The sequence below is a fragment of the Ambystoma mexicanum genome, chromosome 4q (assembly GCF_040938575.1).
Source record: "Ambystoma mexicanum isolate Mex_15411 chromosome 4q, UKY_AmexF1_1, whole genome shotgun sequence".
NCBI lineage: Eukaryota > Metazoa > Chordata > Amphibia > Caudata > Ambystomatidae > Ambystoma > Ambystoma mexicanum.
Genome location: NC_090928.1, coordinates 525,335,437 through 525,356,309, shown reverse-complemented (window position 1 = coordinate 525,356,309; position 20,873 = coordinate 525,335,437). Strand labels below are relative to the sequence as shown.

At 45.1% G+C, this 20,873-nt stretch overlaps 1 protein-coding gene across 1 annotated transcript in view; it reads right to left on the bottom strand.

The window, feature by feature from the left end:
• CRNKL1 (crooked neck pre-mRNA splicing factor 1) overlaps positions 1-20,873 on the bottom strand; it is a 752,702-nt gene that overhangs the window by 611,662 nt on the left and 120,167 nt on the right. The window contains exon 2 of the mRNA XM_069608075.1: positions 19,928-20,080. Within this exon, the coding sequence (XP_069464176.1) occupies positions 19,928-20,080 (153 nt within the window). The remainder of the gene's footprint in view (positions 1-19,927; positions 20,081-20,873) is intronic.

Genomic DNA, 20,873 nt, shown 5'->3' with positions numbered 1-20,873 from the left:
TTTCATTAAAATACATACAGTCAATGACCCAATGCTTCATATTTTCCTTCATGTCCATTTTATTACAAAATCTACAAGGTACTAAAGTGCTCAGTGCAAGGGAAGTTTTCCAACCTTTTACTCTTTCCTTGGAATTAAATTGGTTCAACCTAATTCGTAGATATGTTGCCCGGACCTTACCACACAGGAAACATTGTACATACTTGGGGACAGTCTTTTTTATATAAACCTGGCATATTCGAAATAGGTGGAGTATTTGCCAATATTATTATCTGTCTCCACCCAATCAGATTCTTCTTTTCGCAACATCAGGTCTGTATATCAACTCATCTACAGAGCTCCCAATAAAATTTAGCGCATCATGAATCCGAATCTTAAATTAATTGATAGACATGGTGGATTCTTCCATCATAATGCGATTCAGGTCCTTGTATAATGCGTTCGCCTCAGGATACCGAATTTTCCTGTATGTTGATATATGTCTCCACATGAGGCATGCCTTCAGGGAAATGAGACCGAGTTCATGCCTAATAACTGAACTGCGTACTGCCAGAGACAAATGTAATACTTCCTTCCATAATTGGCCTTCAATGGTATTTAACATACCACCTACATCAAGTAGGAATATATCTTACCCATAAAGCAAAAATCGGTTCGACCTTAGCCAAATAATAGTGTACAGCAGGCATAAAAGAAAATGTACACAATCTGGCAAATAAACATCTCATTTGGGGAGTTATAATCCTCATTTTTCCAATGGGGGTCTCCCTGCACATAGCCATAGAAGTGTTATTACTAAAAGTATAACCCCGATATTTCATAGATGTTACCCAACCTAAACTTTCTGGTCCCATTACCCAATGCATGATCTTGGGTTTGCGTCCCCTGGCAAAAACAACCACTTTCGACTTAGTGCCCTTGGGTAACATTATCTCGGGTATACTTGTAGAATATGTTTATCTTGCATTGTAAGCCCATGGCTGTTCGATCGAAAAGTATAAAATCGTCGGCAAAGGCTAGCCAGTCTAACGTCAGACTGCCAAGCCTAGCAGACGCAATAGCAATCCCCTGTGTCACGACTCGCTCCCTTCGCTCCCGTTCCCGCCACTTGGGGGCATGTTTTGGGGCTTATTCCTTGCTGGACATTTCCTCCGAACCTAATGCCACAGTGCTGTAATGAATTGGGAGCGCTAAATCCCTATTTTCCAAACTACTTCCCTTCCGGATCCATTCCAGGTTTTTGGCAGCCAGCATGCTTCTTTAACCAAATGACTGTGCTTCCCAGAATGCCTGGCCCACTGCTCCACCTCCACCCTTGCAGGACAAGGTTGGGTGGAGGATAGGCAACACCTGTGGCTGCAGGTGCAGCAGTCAGCACACCTGAGGCGTGTGCTCGTTAAACAGCTTTAAAAGCCTCAGTCTCACTTCAGTCCAGCGCTGGTCATCGTTTGCAGTGTTCCTGTTTTTGACTAGTCCCTGGTCCCTGGTTCCTTGCCTTTGTACCTACTTCCTTGTTCCTGTTCTCTTGTTTCCTCCGCCCTGAATTTCGGATTCATGCGCTAATTGATTTCTGCTCCCTTGATTTCCCTTTTTGTCTTCCCCGGTTTGCAGGCAGCAATTCTCAGTGCTTTCCCCTTTTAGATGCAGCCCAGTTTGTCTGTGTTCTATATTTCTTTGACTCTGTCCTTTGCTGCTGTTACCCATTTGCCTTAGCCTTCCTCTTAGTTTAGTTTCCTGTCTTTTCCTTGGAGGGGTAGGGAGAAGTTTGCATAGGTTATTTCGTTTTTCCCTGCTCCTGATCCTTACTTTCTAGAGGATCCATTCCATGTTTTCCATTTCACTTCTGCATCCATTTCCCATTTGATCATTAGGTGTGGTGTGCGGTGGTAGCTAGCTCCTGTGTGAATGCTTATGTTTTCCCCACTAATTTGTAATCCCTATTCCGACTTAGGTATTTAGTTTTCTGCAGCGGATCACGCTCTGCTGCCTTCCAGTCTCCGCCCTTGCCCTGCCGGGCTCTCCACATTGCAGCGGATCTCACTCTGCTGCCTTCCAGCCTCCGCCCTTGCCCTGCGGGCTCTCCACATTGCAGCGGATCTCACTCTGCTGCCTTCCAGCCTCAGCCCTTGTCCTCTGGGCTCCCTGCCCGGCAGCCTGCCTCTTCAGCCCTTGTCCTCTGGACCTCCCTACTTCTCCCATTGCTGTTATAGCCTTTTCTGGGTCCCAGATTCATCAACAGGATTCGTGGGCTAGCTGACATTCAAGAGGTGTATTTCGTCCTCGTGAGTACAGTTCTTAAGTTCCCTTATGTAATACCATCAAGAGTGTTAGTACACAGATCCTGTCATTGCTGGCCCTCCACGTGGGTTTAGCGCTGTCAGTACCTGTAACAGCAATTGGGGGTAAGGTGCTTGCCGACTTTCCTCGCGGTCAGGTGCTTACCCCACATCCCTTTTCATATATTGGTTTTGATGTCACACTCTATTTGCACTCCTGGGTTCTAGCATACTTGAGTCGTTGTTCCTGGGTGCACATTTCCCTTGCCATATTTGCTGCCTTTGTACTCGCCTGACTAATCCTGACACCCTGCCACACCTTATCCAAGTCACTGACATATAAATTAAAAAGGGTCGGAGCTAAAGTACATCCTTGCTTTAACCCTACATGTGATCTGATAACCGAGGAAACAGAGCCATCTCGAGTAAAACTTATTCGCAGCATAGTGCCTGTGTGCAGTGGGAGCCGCTGGACCAGTTTAGTTTTCTGGGGATAATCATCCAAAGTAGTTTAGTTCACAGCACTCACCTGGCCACACAGTCAAATGCATTAGACATGTTGAGGGCCACCATGTAAACCGCCCCGAAATTACTATGTATGATGGACGTTATGGTGTAGATGAACAAACATAGTAGCATTAAGGGAAGTCCCCAATTGCTTCCTAAATCCCACCTGAAATCTAGACAGAGCTTGAGACTGGGTGATGCTATAATTTTGATCTTTAAGGAACAATATAGCAAACAGTTTACTAATCGCATCTGTTAAAGCGATAGGCTTATAGTTTCTTGGTTCCAGCGGGTCACCCTTTTCAAATATAGGAATAATAATGGATTGTAGCCAAGACACAGGGATTTCATGAATCCTGAAGATTTCATCAAACAGGGGTTTAAGAATGGTTGGCCAAAACAGATGGCGATTCCTTCAAAACAAACAGGGGATACCATTAGGGCCAGGTGCCTGCAAGGGTTTAAGATGGTCTATGGCCCTGATGATATCAACCTCCCACGGGCAGGTGCCCATAAAAATGGGGCCCAAAAGGGGACGTTTGTAATTTGTAAAAACTTCAGGTAGACAGCATTTGTCCTCATTGAATTCAACCCAGATGTGTTCCCTAATCTGTGAATCCATGGAGACCCCCTTAAGGCCCAAGGTCTTATTGATGGTACCCCAGATTTATCCTTCATTACCACTACAGAGTTGGTCCAGAACATCCTGATGATCTTCATGTTAAAGATATCTCTTCAGTGATATGACCAAGTTTTTATGCTTTTTGGCACACACTTTTTCTCCCCTTAATGTATTCGATAGGGAACAACTTCTGCTTCTTCAGCAGAGCCAGTTTTTTGCGTTTAAGTCTCTTGGACTCCTTAATTCTGGCATCAAAGATGTGCCTAGTCTCGCCTCTACCCTCCTTGCTTTTCCCCCATGTATTGTAGATCTCAGACAGTCCATAATAATCTTATATGGGACTATGTTCTAACCTTCGGAACCTTCAATGTCATAATCTTGATTCCCAAAGCTCACTTGAGTGTTGGTCGGGTGCTCAGTAAACCTCCTAACCATTCCGCTATTCCATTTAGGAGTCAGCCCCCTCCCGACCGCCCGGGGCAGTTGTTATGCAAGCAAGATCTGGTCTCAGGTCATAGTTGTTTAAAAAAGGTTCTAGGGGGAACACAATAGAAGATGTTTCCCTACACCTCAATCAGTAAGAACCAGAGGGCAGCACTTTGCTCTAAGGCCTGGGGATATATAAAAATAATCGATCATTGAGGTTCTAGGCCCTCTATGCCAGGTATTTACCAGAGATTCATTAATTGACTTGGATTCCAAATAGGTAATGTCCCATTTCCAAGGAAATGATCCCAGCTGATCCCACTATATCTCACCCAGAGTATCAGATGGAATAGACACACCATTATTGCAGGTCGATCCCTCCTCACAGTTGGCATTAAAATCCCCTCCCAATATAACACGTTGTCATTTCCCCCTGTGAACCAATCCTCAAAAAGTGCGGCCAGGGAATCCTGAATACACTCTAAACTTAAACCAATCAGGTTCCACTACATGTTAATAAGTAGTATGGAAGATTGGATCGGATTGGGGTCAACTTCATGACCAGAAGCTATTTTGAGTGGAATAGTAAGTCACTAAGATTGAGATCAATGGGCACTGCCAACCCCCCCTAGGACGTCCCGATTCACCTTTAACTGCTGAACTCGTATGTACAACGAGGCAACATCAATCCAAGATGGCCACCGCCACCCCAGCCCATTGATGCAGCCCAGATCCAGCTACCTACAAGCCCTGCAGGTTGCCCTGATTGGCCACTCACGCTGCTAAGTGGACCAATCCCTCGCCGGCTGGCGAGCGCCCGCCCACCCACTCAAGGAACCCAACCAAGGAACAAACTCCTGTCCTGATCCTGTCCAGAGCCGACAGAGACCAGGGCCAGGATCTCTGCTCGCACTCCTTGAATCTGCTTTGAATCTTCCTCATGAAACCCTCTCCTATGATGGGTAAGAAGTTCTAAAACTGCCACTAACAATTCACTTGACCCATTCTGCACACAGCATGCAAAGCACTTCACTGACTCTGAAACAGTGCTCATGTCTCAGCTCTCAATGCCGCATTCCCCAACCCCCAAAACCCTAGCCTTAGCTGTTAACAGAAGGTTATCATACTGTACCATCAATGCCCCACTCACACTTAGCTTTTGGACTAGGTATTCACGCCTGTATAGCCAAGTTTGTATTAAACATTTTTACTGTGTGCTCCTGCCTCTGTGCGCCCATTTGCATTTAGCATTTTTATTGTGTGCTCCTGCCTCTGTGCGCCCATTTGCATTTAGCATTTTTACTGTGGGCTCCTGCCTCTGAGCCCCATTTGCATTTAGCATTTTTACTGTGTGCTCCTGCCTCTTTCCCCCCTTTGCATTTAGCATTTTTACTGTGTGCTCCTGCCTCTGTGCGCCCATTTGCATTTAGCATTTCTACTGTGGGCTCCTGCCTCTGTGCGCCCATTTGCATTTAGCAGTTCTACTGTGTGCTCCTGCCCCTGAGCCCCATTTGCATTTAGCATTTTTAAATTGTATTCCAACAACTGAAATTGCACCTATCCTGCCCCTACTCAGCCTCTTAGCATGTACACCCTGGGTCTTGCTTACAGGTCACCTTGGCCACCTCTGTATATTACCTTCTCCATCATACTAGGAATACAAACACTTAGCCTGACCACCAAAGCTAACACTCCGAGTCTCTGCGCCACGTCCTATCCCACCCATCTCACCTACTCCATCATGGTCGACACACAACAACCTAATACAGGACTTAAAATGAACCAATATCAAGATAATACCACTATGCAAAGGCCATGTAATACTGTAGACAGAAACCTAAGATTACGCGCTCGCCTGTCCAAACTGCATGAGCCACCAGCTAAGAATGTTGAACTACTAAATCTCCAAAAAAAAACAAACAGTCACCCTTGAAGGTTACTGCAGAACCCACCAGGAAACATTCCAATCCCAATAGACCTATACTAAACGGCACCAAGCAGACCGCTAAAGATAGTCATAATACTACCTGCCCTAACTTAGAAAGCCACAAACCTTATCTCAAAGGAGCGCTTATAAATGCCAGGTCTCTAGTCGCACACGCAACAGAGATTTCAGATATCATTCTTACAGACAACCTAGACTTCCTGGCCATCTCAGAATCCTGGCTACATGATGCGGCAGGCCATGCCCTATCATTAGCAGTCCTGGACAACTATACAATTCTACAAGCGGACAGACATACCTCCCGAGGTGGAGGCCTAGCAATCATAGCTAAGATCAGCCTAGATATGAGAATTGTCACAACCACCACTATGAAATCCTGTGAATGCCTCACGGTCAAAATAGCCATCGCTAACTCCCAAGCTCTAAACATCATCCTTATCTACAGACCACCAGGTCCTATTGGAACCTTCGCTGAGGACATCTCGACATCCCTGTCCAATAACCTAAAAAATACATCCCAAATAATAGTGCTAGGGGACTTCAATCTAGGCTATAATGACACTAAGGATATCCAATCTACAGCGATTGCCCTGACCCAGAAAAAGCTGGGTCAGGGCAATAGACGAATGCAGAGATAATGGCCAAGCAGCCCTTCTCCTCCTTCTGGACCTATCAGCGGCATTCGACCTAGCTGACCACACAGTCCTATGTAGCCACCTTGACTCTGCAGCCCATTTCTCAATAACATCGAAAAGAGGCGATAACAGGGATCAAGTCATTTCTGAGTAACCGGACCATGAGAGTCTTCGCTCCATCAGCCTCAGCAGACCCAATCCCTATAACATGCGGTGTACCACAAGGATCTTGTGTGTCACCCACCCTCTACAATGTTTTCACAAAGCCCCTCTTTGATGAAATGGATCATCTGGGTATCGCCTACACCAACTACGCAGACGATACCCAGATCCTCCTCCCGCTCTTAGGAGTTTACGCCAAGGATCTGGCCCTAGTGAACAGAATCTATAGCATCGTTCAGGCATGGATGGCCACACCTGTCCTATGCCTGAACAATGATAAAACCGAGCTCATCATCCTAGGCACCCCAACTTATATATCCAAACTCAGCCCCGATTATGCAGACTTCATTATTGATGGGACCAACATAAAAGTAGCTAACGAAGTGAAAACCCTAGGATTCTACCTAGACGCCACCATGAACTTTACCAAACAAGTTAACTCACTAGCCTCTGCTACAGCATACACATGCAAACTTATCAGAGCTAGTAAACAATTCCTCTCCACAGACAGCTGCATTACACTTGCCAGAGCCCTTATACTATCCAAATTGGATTATTGTAACAGACTCTAAATTGGGGCTAATAAACAGACCATCCACAAAATTAAAGTCCTCCAGAACAATGCCTTGAGAGCAGCACTCAAGATTAACAGAAATTAGCATATATCCGCTATTAGAAGAGAACACAAATGGCTTTCCACCTCTGATAAAATTCAACTCAGGATCGCCTCCCTCACTCACAAATGCCTCAATAATAAAGCACCACCCTACCTCATGGACAGGTTATGCAAAAGAACCTCTTCCAGGCCAACAAGAACAGCTAACGCAAACTGCCTCCAAGTTCCACGCTTCAAACTCTCCACTATAGGACATAGCTTCCCAGTCAAGGCTGCGCAGCTATGGAACTCCCTCCCTCATGACATCAGAGAACCTCCGCCCTTCGCCAATTTCAGACAGAACCTAACTAGGTGGCTGAGAGCCAATGACATCTAACGACTCTAACCTGCATGAACCTTTAAATGCTCCTCCCTTGACTCCCACTCCCTGCTCCTGGAGCCTACTTACCATGCGATTGAAGCTCTGTGCGCAGCACATCATTCTGACATTGGTGACCTGATATGTCACACTGTACATAACTGTATATCACTACCTTATGACTATGCAGAAAACATGTACCCTGTTAACCTTTGTTCCTTGACCCTGACCTTACCTTGTACATACCTGCCTATATTGTAACATTGTTGATGTCTGTATTTTTTTTCCCTACTTTTCATGTACTTGTAACCAAGTTGAGTATATCCTTGTCTGTTTGCGCCCTGATGCCACAGGGTATGGCGCACCATATAAATAATAAACTAAAGTAAACTAAAGTGTCGTAGTCTTTTAAGCCAAAGTGGGCGATTGCCATGGTCTCCTGAAACAAGTAGATTTTGTGAACTCCCACCCAGGAGGGTTCTCCCAAAATTTTAATTGATTTACTGTGCCACAGACATTCCAACAGATGAGCTCTACTATGGTATTGTTAGGGTTGACCCAAACCTCAGGTGAAAACGGTTTTGCGTGCAGATCCGATCCAAGACCAGTCCTGTCCATTTTGGAGAAGACTCGTAATTAGTGTGGTATGATCCCTCACCCCCTTCGGGCGCTTGAAAGCCAAAAACACCTTCGCCTCATCAACAGACTTAGGACCAAACAGATCAGATCCTCCTGCTGGTCCCACACCATATTTGCTACGATCTTAGAATGGAAATAGCTCACCATCCGTTCATTATTCACTATAGGGAGCAAAATTTCATCAATGTCATCTGATGTATTTGACCTCAACTGTGGGATCTGTTTAAAAATTGCCAGTATGTTGGTCCTTGTCAACCTTGAAGAATCGCTGTTTTGTTCTGTTGACTCTTTTGAGGGGCGCCATACAGACCGATCCACACACTGGTTATTGGCAGGAGTTTGCGTTGACCCCAAGCTTTCCTCTCTGCCTTGTTTATTGGTAGCCCTAAGACGTACAGTAGAAAGAAACCCTACCTCCACTCCAGAAGCAATATTGCACGAACCTATAGGCCCAATTCCCCCACCATCCAGCTCTGTGGTCTGACTAGCCACGGTCACCCGAGCATATGATCTGTTTGTGATCTTCCTAAATGATGTGATCTTAGTTTGTTTGGTGTGAGGCCGATCCGGCAATCTATCGCTGGGCCTCATAGGATCACAAACACTGTCCACTGGTCGAGTTTAATCTGATATAGTACTAGATTTACGAGGCTGGGACTCGTGACCCTTCTCGATGGCCTCATTCGCTCTTTCACCAGAGCTGCATGTTGGCTGATCTACTCTACCATCAGGTGTAGGTGAGTTACCAAATGGTTCCCCATCCACTTGGCCATGCGTTCATCCCACCCCCCGCACTCCCCAAGTTTCCCTCCCCCCAGCCGGGCACCATGACTTCAACTCAACCGCTTTAGACAATTGATATATTCTTTTAAGAGACGCATTATGCACCCTTAACTTAGGAATTGGCATATTATTTGTTTGTTTTGGGCGTTTCTTTTTCTGTGTGCATTTTTTCCCTTTATCAGTGAGGTACTCACTATTCACTACAGTGGTTGCCTCTTATTCGGCCATGTCAGACATCATCAGACGACACATTTGTGCTCTGGGACAGCACTGCCTGTTTTTCCAGACTGGCAGCTGCCTCTATTAGAGCAGAGGGACTATTGGGTGTAACAGAGAGCACAAAGATGTTAGGAGCACATTGACCCACTTCCAACACTCCCTTAGCTACCAGCAATTCCTCATTAGACCTCAGCACAGCTCTACCACCTTCCACTCCTACAATCTGCACCATTTCCCCTGTAGATTGGATGTCATACAAGGAGCACACCCTTTCCTTCAACTTTGTTAATTTTTGTGAATTAACTAACACTGGGTCTTTTATACCCCCATTTCCTCCTTTGGTATCACAAGACCTTTGGCAAAGCCTTCCAGGTAAGCCATACGATTCATCAAGTTGTTAAATGCTGACTGTTGACCCACTAAAGCCCCTCCTATATTTTCGTGGGTGTCAGCCAAAGTCTTTATCGCGAGATTAAGGCTAATATGCAAATTGGTTAACAAGGAAGGCGCCAAATCCTGTGTTTGAGACCGAGTAGGTCCGCTTGCAGTCAACTGTTCTTCCTTAGCTGTTGCGTGGTTGATCATAACTGTAGGGTCAATGTTGAGAGCAGGCGCTTGGTGCCTTTCCATGAGGGATTTTAAGGCCCCTGTGCTTATAGGGAGAGAGGATAGCCCCAGCTGAAAGTTGCCAAATTGTTGGCTTTTCCGTATGCCAGGACGCCTTTCCAAGCAGTCTAGACCGGGCATATTCGGCAAAGAGGGGCCATGTAAGTCATCGCTATTCACAGGATCAGAGAGGTCCAAAGAATGTTCCTTTACTTCAGTCTTTAATGCCCATAAATCAGGCATAGGGTGATTTACTACGTTCCCACATAAGGCATCATCTCCAGAATGTTTACCCATTCCTTTAAGTGATGCCAGATCCTCCTGTATAGAAGCCATTTCCAGATCGTAATAAATCTGAGTAGGCCTTTGTTTGCAGATGAGTGTAGGTGGAAGGAATCCTCTAATAACTCACCGTCATAACATGCATCACATGGTCCAGGGCCACCAACAACTCCCAAATTAAACCCAAGAGCAGATTGCACATGTGTTGATTGGATAGTGGGTCCTACATATTTTTGATGCACTTTAGACAGATCTCCAGACACAAAAATGTGTGGATTGGCATCAGTTCCAAAGGTCTCGGATTTAACCATAACAGGGGGAGCAGATGACTCCCTTTGGGCCCCTATATCAGTCAATAGACTTTTCATAGGCCCCACATCAGATTTTCCAATAGACAGAACAGCTTGGCTTTTCTTTATTCGAGAGGCAGAGGTTAAATCCTCCATTATCACCAGGCCCACCTCAGTGGGCCCAGAGGGTGCCACTATCTCCTCACTTTGGACACACCCAAAGCTCTGCTTGGAAAAACCAAAGCCAATCCTTAAATTAGGCATCACACTTTAACTGTTTCAGCTGAATAAAAAAGGAAGAAAGAAAAGGTCTTCTTGTCGGCAGAATGCCCACAGTCACAGCACAGAGAGGAGAAGAAGAGAAAGGGGGAAGCCGCAGTATGCACTCACTGCCTTGTAAGCTGGGCTCACCGGACTCACTCTTAGAGTCTTTCTATATTTCTTTTTTACCTCGGCCCCTACGGAACTTCGTGCCACGCCGCCGCCAGCTGCCACCAGCCACCAGCCACCTGCCTTTTCGCCACCCTCCTTGGTCCTCGTTAGCCTTGGAGTCAGGAATCAGGAGTCGCAGAGTCACAGAGTACTAACTCAAGCGGCCGAAGAAGTGAGCAACAGGAAAAAGTTAGAGAAAAGGACATACAAGCGTCCTTCGAATGTGCAAAGAGGGATGTGTCATACCTCACTGCTCAGCTTCGCAACCAAAATGCAGCCGCTTCTGACTCCCAATGCACATTTGAAAAACAATAAAATCTGTTTTTTTCTTAAAAAGCCACTACCATGTAAATGAACTGCTTGGCTGGAGCACTTCTTAAGCCTATCACAAAGGCAAACATTACATGTTTTTGAATCCACCCATCGATCTTTGAAGGTGCATTTCATGATATGCAGAATTCCAAACATGTTTAGAATCTATCTCCTTCTGCAATGCAGACCACCTGAAAGGATCTATACACATTCAATCAATCACAAACCTTCTGGTCACCCTTCTACAACTGTGCACCCCAAATTGACAGTTTCTCTTCTCGCACCACTTTCCCACCCCTTAACATCTCCCATCTTATTTTCTTGCACAGACTAAGGTATGGATACCCATGCAGGGGTACTGTATGCAAACCTCTGGACAAGGTAGGCACTCTGAAATGTGGGTTATATTGACCCACTCAGCTGTACTTTGCTGCATTGATGCAAGAAACAGCAAAACGGCTGCGCTGACTCCTGTGCACGCCAGGATCTCAAAATTGCGTTTTTACAACCACCAAAGAAAATGGCTGCTTCCCCCGCCACACACATTTCAGGCGGGGAGGAACAGAGTACACACTGCAGGAGTGTGCCAGTGTGCACTGCAACGTTTAACATTGAATTAAGTGAAATAGGCAACATTGCCTTGCTGAAAACCCCAAAATTCCCTTTAAAATGACACTTTTTCCAACCTTTAAAAATGCTGTTTTGAGGCTAAATCCATCCATGTACTATGAAACTGCTGTGATTAAAAAGGCCCGGCAATGCCCAAGAAAAGTCATTGTGCATTAGCAAAACCATGTTTAGTTCCTGAATGACAGGCCCAGTCATTTTAGCTTGGAAAGAAATCAACCAGGGGCTTTGTTTTCAGTTTACACGGGAAACGCCTCCATTTGCTTTGCAAAAGTATCTAAAAATCAGCTGTTCAGAGAAAGACTCTAAATAGCTGAGCCATGCCTGTTTAAATGTATCCATGCTATCTTTGCTAAAATCATCGCTAACCGCTTTCTGCCCATCATGACGCACTTGGTACAAGAGGACCAAGCAGGCTTTGTCCCCGGCAGGTCCACCTCCCATAACATCAGGAGATTATTCAATGTCATGCCCCGTATAGACCAAGACGTCCAGGCCGTAGCGGTTACGCTGGACGCTCAGAAGGCCTTCGACATGGTCTCTTGGAAATATATGTGGCTGGTCCTCGAAACAATGGGTGTCGGCCCTAACATGATAGGGTTCATTAAACTATTGTACACTTCCCCCGTTGCGCGGGTACGAGTCAACTCACTAAGATCCAAGATGTTCACTCTATTCAGAGGCACCAGACAGGGCTGCCCCTTCTCTCCGATCCTTTTCTCATTGGTGATAGAACGGATGGCAGACTTTATCCGAGCACGGCACGCGCGTTAAGGAGTACGATTGGCTGACGATCCTGAAATAATATCCCTATTGGCTGACGATGTCCTATTATACGTCAGAGATCCCACAACCCGTCTGGATCCCATACTGAGAGACATCACCCGGATCGGCACCCACTCCGGATTTACGATTAACTATTCCAAATCGCAGATTTTCCCGCTCACTAAAGCTACCCTGCAGCCCACCACCGAGTATCCCCTGCACTGGGCCCCTGAGGGTGTGAGATACCTTGGGGTGCAGATGTCCCTCACTAAGCCCACCCTTCTTGCCGATAACTACTCAGCTGTAGCACGAACAGTTGAGACCAAAATTTCACGATGGCGCACTCTCCCGTTGTCCGTCGCTGGTCGTCTATCCCTTATTAAAAGGATCTTGCTCCTCAAGCTCTTATACACCTTTTGCAACATTCCTATATGGCCCGGGAGGGCTTACTTCACTAAATTGCAAACGCTCTGCGCGCAATTTCTCTGGCACTCCGGTGCGGTGCGCAAGAAGTGGACTGAATTGGGACACTTTCATACAAACGAGGTGGTATTGCTGCTCCGGACCTAGAACTATATTGGATCGCGGCCCAGGCCCAGCATGCTACTCATTGGTACCCGGGTACCCCAGTGCGCCCACATGTCAGAACGCCTTGCCTCCGCTGGTATCAACTTAATGTCCCTGATATTACATCGACGCTACACATCGGATTCCCCCGTTGACCCCATTGCTGCGACTCCGTATGCCTGGTCACGTCTACTACACTCGACAAGTGAGCCCTCTCCGTATTACAAATGACTTCCTGTGTGGGCCTTTCCGGGCCTGGAGCCCACGCTTTATACCGCTTTGGCCCGACACTGGGGTGCACTTGGGTATCGGGCCCTGTCCGACTTCTATCCCAAGGGCAAATTCAAAGGCCCCCAAACCTGGAGACCGGGGCACACCAGATCCCCCTAGAGACTCTCCAATACTACAGGCTTCGTGCCGCGTTCCTTTGCGGCTGAGCCCCCCAGACAACTCGGAGATAGCCTACATCGCGAACTCGGGCGGTGCACGTGGCGTCGTCTCTTCACTGTATCAAATCCTACTAGACATCATCCCCATTCCTACTCTTGGGGCACGAGACGGATGGTCGGCTGAACTGGGTCTAGAAATTTCTGATGAATTGTGGGAGGATATGTGCTGCCACGCACAAAAAGTGGCTCTCAACTGCCGTTTTCGTGCCATGCAATACAAGCTCCTCAACAGGCTTTACTATACACCACGCAGGACATCGGGGTTTGCTCGCTCTGAGGTGCACCTCTGCCCGCGCTGTAGGGCGGTGGATGCTGATCACTTGCATATGTTCTGGACCTGTAATAAATTGTCCGGTTTCTGGGACAGTGTCCTCCATACACTAAGTGCGGTAACTGAAACTGTAATTGATCCCGATCCTTTGGCGGTTCCGTTTGGGGTCTGGGGGTCTGACGAAACTAAGCGCTTGAAAAAGTTTTTGAATATAAACTGCATGATTGCCAAAAAATGTATACTTCAGAACTGGAAGTGCTCCTCCCCACCGGCCTCTCAGAAATGGCTGGGTATGCTCACATGGTCGCGGAACTGTGAGGAGGAATACCTGACAATGCTGCTCGCCCAATCTCGCCCCAGGAACATCTGGAGCAAATTTAATACATATCTCAACAATCAAAGTGAGAACACGCCCAGTTCTGGCTGGTCTCCGGTCTCTATCCATGCACCGTGATTTTTCCTGTGTACTTCTGTATTGTTGATGCTCTATATCCACTGTTGGAACTGTATTCTGTAACCATTACGATGTTTTATGCTATGCTTTATTTAATTGTTTGTTGCCTTAACGTATGTGCCTTGTGAACCTCTGCCGACAAAAATAAAAAATTAAAAAAAAAAAAATGTATCCATGCTGCAGAACAACTCCAGCATTCAATAGCTGCATGGCTGTGTGTGAATTTTCTGGAGATGAAAATCGAATTTAGAAGAAAGAAATGTTAGCAGTTTTTAAACACATGTGGTAAAATGGGCTTTGCAGACTGAAGAAAAATTGCCTATTTCAAAGTAAATTGTTTAGTGAAGGCTTCCTTAGGTAGCAATGTAAAGGGATTATGTGGCTGGTGATAATACATGCATAGGCTAATTTTTTTCCACAGGTTTGTTGAATCAAGACTCAGAAATCAGGAAATAAAGACTTTTAAATCAACTAGGCTGAGTTGGCAAGTTCTAAAAAAAAACTGGTCTTCCAGTTGTTCAAGTTCTAGCCCTGTAACTTCCTTTAGGAATTGAGGCACAGCATAAACTTCCAGGACACCAAAAGTGCCAATTGCCAGCTTGAAAAACGTTGTATGGGACAGGACAATGGGAGTTCACAAGCTCATCAGACATGTGTCTGTGCTCCAGGCTGGGACAATAGCAAAATGTTGTATTACCAGAAAAACATCCATGTTGCAAATGTCACATTTTGTACATACATCCCTGGGGACAATTCACATCTGTGTATAAAATTGTAGAATTTTAGGCCAAATCTTTAATGTGTAAAATTACCAAAATGTGTCAGAAAGGCGAAACAAGGTCGCACAGACTGGAGGCTTGGACTAATCTGTGCTGCACAAAATATGTAACCTGTGTATCTGACTTACTAAGAGGTTGCAACTGCAGAAGTATGTGTTTTTGGCAAAATCGGATTGTCAGTAGAGTAAATGAGGGAGTTTCTAGATACAGTAAAAATCACCTCATAAACATGACATCACTTTTCTGATATCCAATTGTGAGCAAGGTCGAGACTATGCCCTTGCCCAATCCTATTGTTAGGAGCGTGGGTAGTGAATCCTGCCCCTGTCATATACTGTAATGATGTAATCTGGCATTATAAATAAGGGCCCCTGACTAGCACTCAGGACACACCGATTCCTGGCTGATTCCCGATTTCCTGCCGGCGTCCTGTCCTGTTCCTGTCTTCATCTTACATGTATTCATCTAGACTCCAGATTCCAACCACAAGGCCAAACCTTGCTGATCCTGCTTCAGCTAGGCCTCAATTTCTAATTATCCCAATAACCAAAGGGAAACTGTGGTGTTTTGGGAAAGTATCCTGAATTAACCTGGCTTGCTGCTCACTAAGTGCATGCCTGCTGCTATCCTGCTATCCTGATGCCCTATCTTATCCAGTAACCAGAAGTGCTACCCGGTATCCAGTCCATGCCTGCTGATTTTGTCCGGCTGTCCTGTGTTAGACCAGACCAGTTATACCAGCGTATACCAACTACGCAGACGATACGCAGGTACTACTCCCTCTAACTGGGACCTACGAAGAAGATGCGACAGCATTAACCAAAATCTACACAGCCATCCAAACCTGGATGGCGGCCAACGGCCTCTGCCTAAACGGGGACAAAACCGAAATCCTCATAGTAGGGACCAATGAAATTCTCAACAAACTCCCCCCCCAATACAAATCCTTCAACATCGACAACTCCACCATCTCAGTCTCCAAGACTGTTAAAACCTTAGGCGTTCACCTAGATGCCTCACTATCTATGTCTCGCCAGGTCAACGCCATAGCCTCTTCCTCGGCACTTACCACCAAGATGATAAATGCTGTCAAGCCTTTTCTCTCCGCCAAAAACTGCCTGTCCATCGCCAGAGCCACTATAGGTACAAAACTAGACTACTGTAATGCCCTGTTCCTAGGCACCTCCGCCCACAACCTAAAAAAACTCCAAATCACGCAAAACAATGCGCTCCGGGCAGCACTGTCCATTCCAAAAAGAGAACACATCTCGCAAGCAAGGAAAGATGCCCACTGGCTACCCGTGAAGGAACGCATACTTTTCAAAGCCATGACCATCACACATAGATGCCTATCCCTGGATGCCCCACCCTATCTCGCAGAAAGAATCACACCGAAAGCCTCCATCAGACCCACCAGAGCTCACCGCACCAACATGATTGATGTCCCCACGTTTCAAAGATCCAGGGCGGGAGGAACCAGCTTCCAACACCTCGCACCTAAAAACTGGAACTCCTTACCTACCTCACTAAGGAACGGAACATCATACCATACCTTCCGTAAAAACCTCAAAACCCTCCTATTCCGCTAAAGTCTTCCACATGCACTCTCATGCTTGCATTGTAACCACAGCATAGCATAACCTCTAAGCTCAATGTTTATTACCAATGTGAAATGTACTCGGTAACTCGGTTTACATCTGTAAACACATTCCTATGCTTGTGTTCATGACTAAGTCTGCTGTAACAGCGCCACGATGCCCCAGGGCAGTTCTGTGCGCTTTATAAATGCAAATAAATAAATAAATAAATCCGTGTGGTGATCCAGAGCGCTGACTGTCCAAAATCCAAACTAAAAGTGGACTGTGAGTATCAATAGGATCCATAGAACCATAGTAAACCTTGCCTTGCCTTGCCTTGTCCTTAGTTCCACTCTCTAAGTCCTCCTATCCTTATCCTGATCAGTGTATCATTGTAACATTGTCAAAATCATTCTTGAAACCCTGCCTTTGATTCCTTGTGCTAGCGCCAACATCTTTAATAATTTTGTTTTGTGTAATCCTAAACCCTTAGTCCTCCCTCGGGTGATCGGACTGGGCCCGCTAGGGCGGGCGCAGAGGTGCTAGGGTAGATTCCGAGCATCAACACCGGAACTTACTGTGTCTCAATCTGGTAGCCTAGCCTGAATGCCCTAGTGTAGAGTAAAACTGTCCTTGCCAAAATTGATTTCTGTTCCTTTTTCGCGCCTTCATTTTCTCAAAAACGCACCTCACTAGATCCTGCATAACTCAACAGGTAGAGACCTAATTTCACTCCCAGATTGTACCTAAGATCGATAGCTACACCGCAACCAAGGAACGGCACCCCAAATCAGTGAATTACACCCGTTTCTATTAGAAACCGTTTTGGTTAATTTTAGGTGAGAATGAGCATTTTTGCACAGTTTCACATGTGTTATTTTTACTATCAATTGTTTTAAACCTTCCATTCATTTTCGAATTGTATGCTTTTGCTCAATCTATTGCTTGTGATTGCTTGTAACTTTCCAGTGTTGCTCCCGTAGAGAATTGTACTTATTTAAGGATTTTTGCACACATTCATTGTTTTATTCAGCCATTTCCGAGTGTCATTTTAACATTGCAAGGGTTTCAAATCCGTTTTTCTCTCTTGTTTGGGGAGGGAAGGTTGGATTCGAATGTTGTTTCTTATTCCTCATTCCTGATGACCTGCTGCTTCCTTATATCTATTTAGAATTGATTATTTGAGGGTTGAGGCATATTGCAGGGGGAAATCCTAACTTGAGTGCTATCTTTCCAAAAATTCAAAAGTATCTCTATTCTCTGGTGTTTTCTATCTGTGTTGCCAAAGGATTAATTTAAGTGCATTGCCTACATTCCTATTGTTATTGTCACCCCATTGGTGATTGCTGCCCCATGTATTAAAAAGTGTATGATTTTCTTGAATTTCTAAATAAATATTACCTTTACCTCCCAGCCTGGTTCCTGGTCCATTGTGACCCGGGTTATTTGAAAAGGGGGTGTGATATGAGTGGTGTATCTCTCAAATATTGAACCTATATATAACAAAATAAGCATTTCAGCTGTGCGCTGCATACTAGGCTGAGGCCAGGGTGTATCGCCTGATTGAAATCCTTAACAGAAAATCCTACTGTGGTGATTTGGCACAGTATAAAAGCCTTATAACATAACATAGCACACACGACAAACTGAATTTTCTCTAGATAAGCCTCTGTACAGACGTCTTATTTCTGGATCTACGTTAATTCCCCGCCGGCCGATCTCATCGAATTCCGTTTCACCGGGTCCTATTTCGGCGATGCAGTGAATCTTTTTTCTAATGTGGTGCCTCCTTCCATCCAGTACCCTACTGCGGGGGACACCCCGCAACACCTGTTCCCTTCCTCACTCCTCCCCACATATAGCATGCACGGACAATACCGCCAACCCAACCCCACCAATGCCTATTCCCCAGACCCACCCCCGTTCCTAAAAACATACATGCACGTATATACACCCACACACATACATACATACATACACACACACCCAACCCTCCCCAAACCCCTCCTTTACTCACCTTCTGGCATTTCTTCTTGCAGGGAATCCACGTAATTCTACTGTGTGCAGTAAAAGTATCTGCATTCCCCGACAGGCCGCCGTTCGATGAAAGCGGCCTGTCAAAGAATTCTTTGCGATGCTTTCGGCCAGTGCGTTATTTCTCATTGACCTCTTCCTACTTACATTGATGGGGCTAGATGACAGATGCTTTTGAGTGCCTTCTGGAAGATAAATCAGTGAGCCAGTCTCTAATGTAGAAGGGAAATTTGTTCTAGAGCTCACTGGCTGGTCTTCTGATGCGAAATTAATTTTACATAGATGTGTTGCATTTTAGGAGGTTGCTTAATATAAGGGGTATATTTGGTATGCACAGAAAGGAGTAGGGGATTGTTACAGAGGTAGCAGGGGGCAGTACTGGCGAGGAAGGTGTAGGTGGGTCACAGAATCTTGAGTTTGATCCCTGCGCTGATTGGTAGACTTTTGTAATCTAACTAGAATGGAATTCACATGGCCTCTATTTCTCAGGTATACAAAGAATCAGGCCACTCTATTTTGAACGTTCTGTAGAAGGCTTAACTACTTATTGGGTGCTGACATAGAGTAGGATTGCATTGGTCAGTGCACCAATAACTGTCACATAGTGGTCTGGAGCGTTCTCAGCTATAAAAAGGTCCCTCTGAATACTGCTGTCCTATAGGGTCTTCATATTGTTGCATGGCTACACCCTAAAAGTACACTAAAGTCCACAAAAGCCCAGGTGTCCTGCTGCAAAGACACAGATGGCTGCGTGGAAGCACTAGAATTTCCAGGGATTTGTTTGTGTAGCAGGAACCTATCTGAGATAGGCACTTGCACACTGTTGGATTAATATTTCACCAAAAAAGCATAATGTTTCATCTTAAGCAAGGATAAGAAAAACAAAAGAATACATTGCTACTTAAAACTCTTCCTTTCAACTCGCAGTCGATCCATGAATTTCTTCGGGTTTACCCAGTATAGGCATCCAGAAACATTTCTTCATAGACAATATAGAGGAGTAAAAGACAAATGCTCATTCACTCCTTTTGAACTATTCCTGGTCGATTAGGCCACACTTCCATATTTCATAACTACAAACCTTTAATCAGTACTATTCGGGACATGCATCCCAAGACTCAAACAGCCCGGTATATGTGTGCTCATTGGGAACAAAACAGGTAAGCAAAAAGGCATACATTTCTTTGGCAAACTAAACAGCGTGGGCACTGTAACCTTTGATAGATTGGTCTGCTGGGCAACTTTTGAATTGCACTACAAGCATTTGGCAGCCCTAAATACTGTACACACTTGCCTTTCGTTTCCTTAGTTTATAGTCGTTCAGCTCTTCTTCATCTGTGATCTTCTGCTTTGGGGGTGGAGGAAGAAGCTCAAGCTCTCTCTCTTTGGCTTCACGGAGCAACTGTTCTGCTGTGATCTGTACCTCAGCAGGAGCTTTGTTTTTAACCTGAAAGAGGAAAGATTTTTAGAAAATGTTTTAGCTGTTCATAAAGAGACCCTTAATTACACTGAAAGAAGTAAAAGTTAATATTAGCCAATATATTTCTCTTAAAGATTTGTTTAACACTGCTGGGCTGGTGTAGTACTAACTTGCATATTCAAATGATTTTGGTCCAGTTAGTGTCTACATTTTTACTTTTTCAAAACGAAATTGACTCAGCGATTTACATACAAAAACGGGAATTACTAAATGACCACTTTGTGTTGAAGAAAAAAAACAAGTTGTATTGGTAGTGGCATGTATGGTTTAGTTTATACTTGTTGAGAAGTGATATATATTTTGTATTTATCAATTAGCTCATAAACAAGACCTGCAAACCCAAATACCATAAACAACAGTGGTTGGCAACCCATTATCAAAAAGGTTAGTATGGAAGAACAGTCATAAGTCAACAGACATCACAAATTTAGAGAGAAAGAAGAGAAATTGAATTTTCAGAAGTAAAGGAAAAAAACGACCAACCCCCAAAAGAAACAGCAGACTCCTGTGATAAAGAATGACATATGAGCAGAGGGGAAACAATGAATGAAATAAAATGAAATAAAAATAGACATACGCTTAGACAAGTACAAGGACCTGGTATTCAGCCCAAATGTGGGAGAGGTTACGATGGTGATAAGTGGCTGAGGGAAACTAGATTGGCCAAAGTGAGGAAGTTGAACTACGAAGGCAATGCAAACAACGCCACTTCTATTGTCTAAGCCAAATCTTAAACCTGCAAAAATCCCCTGCAGTTAGG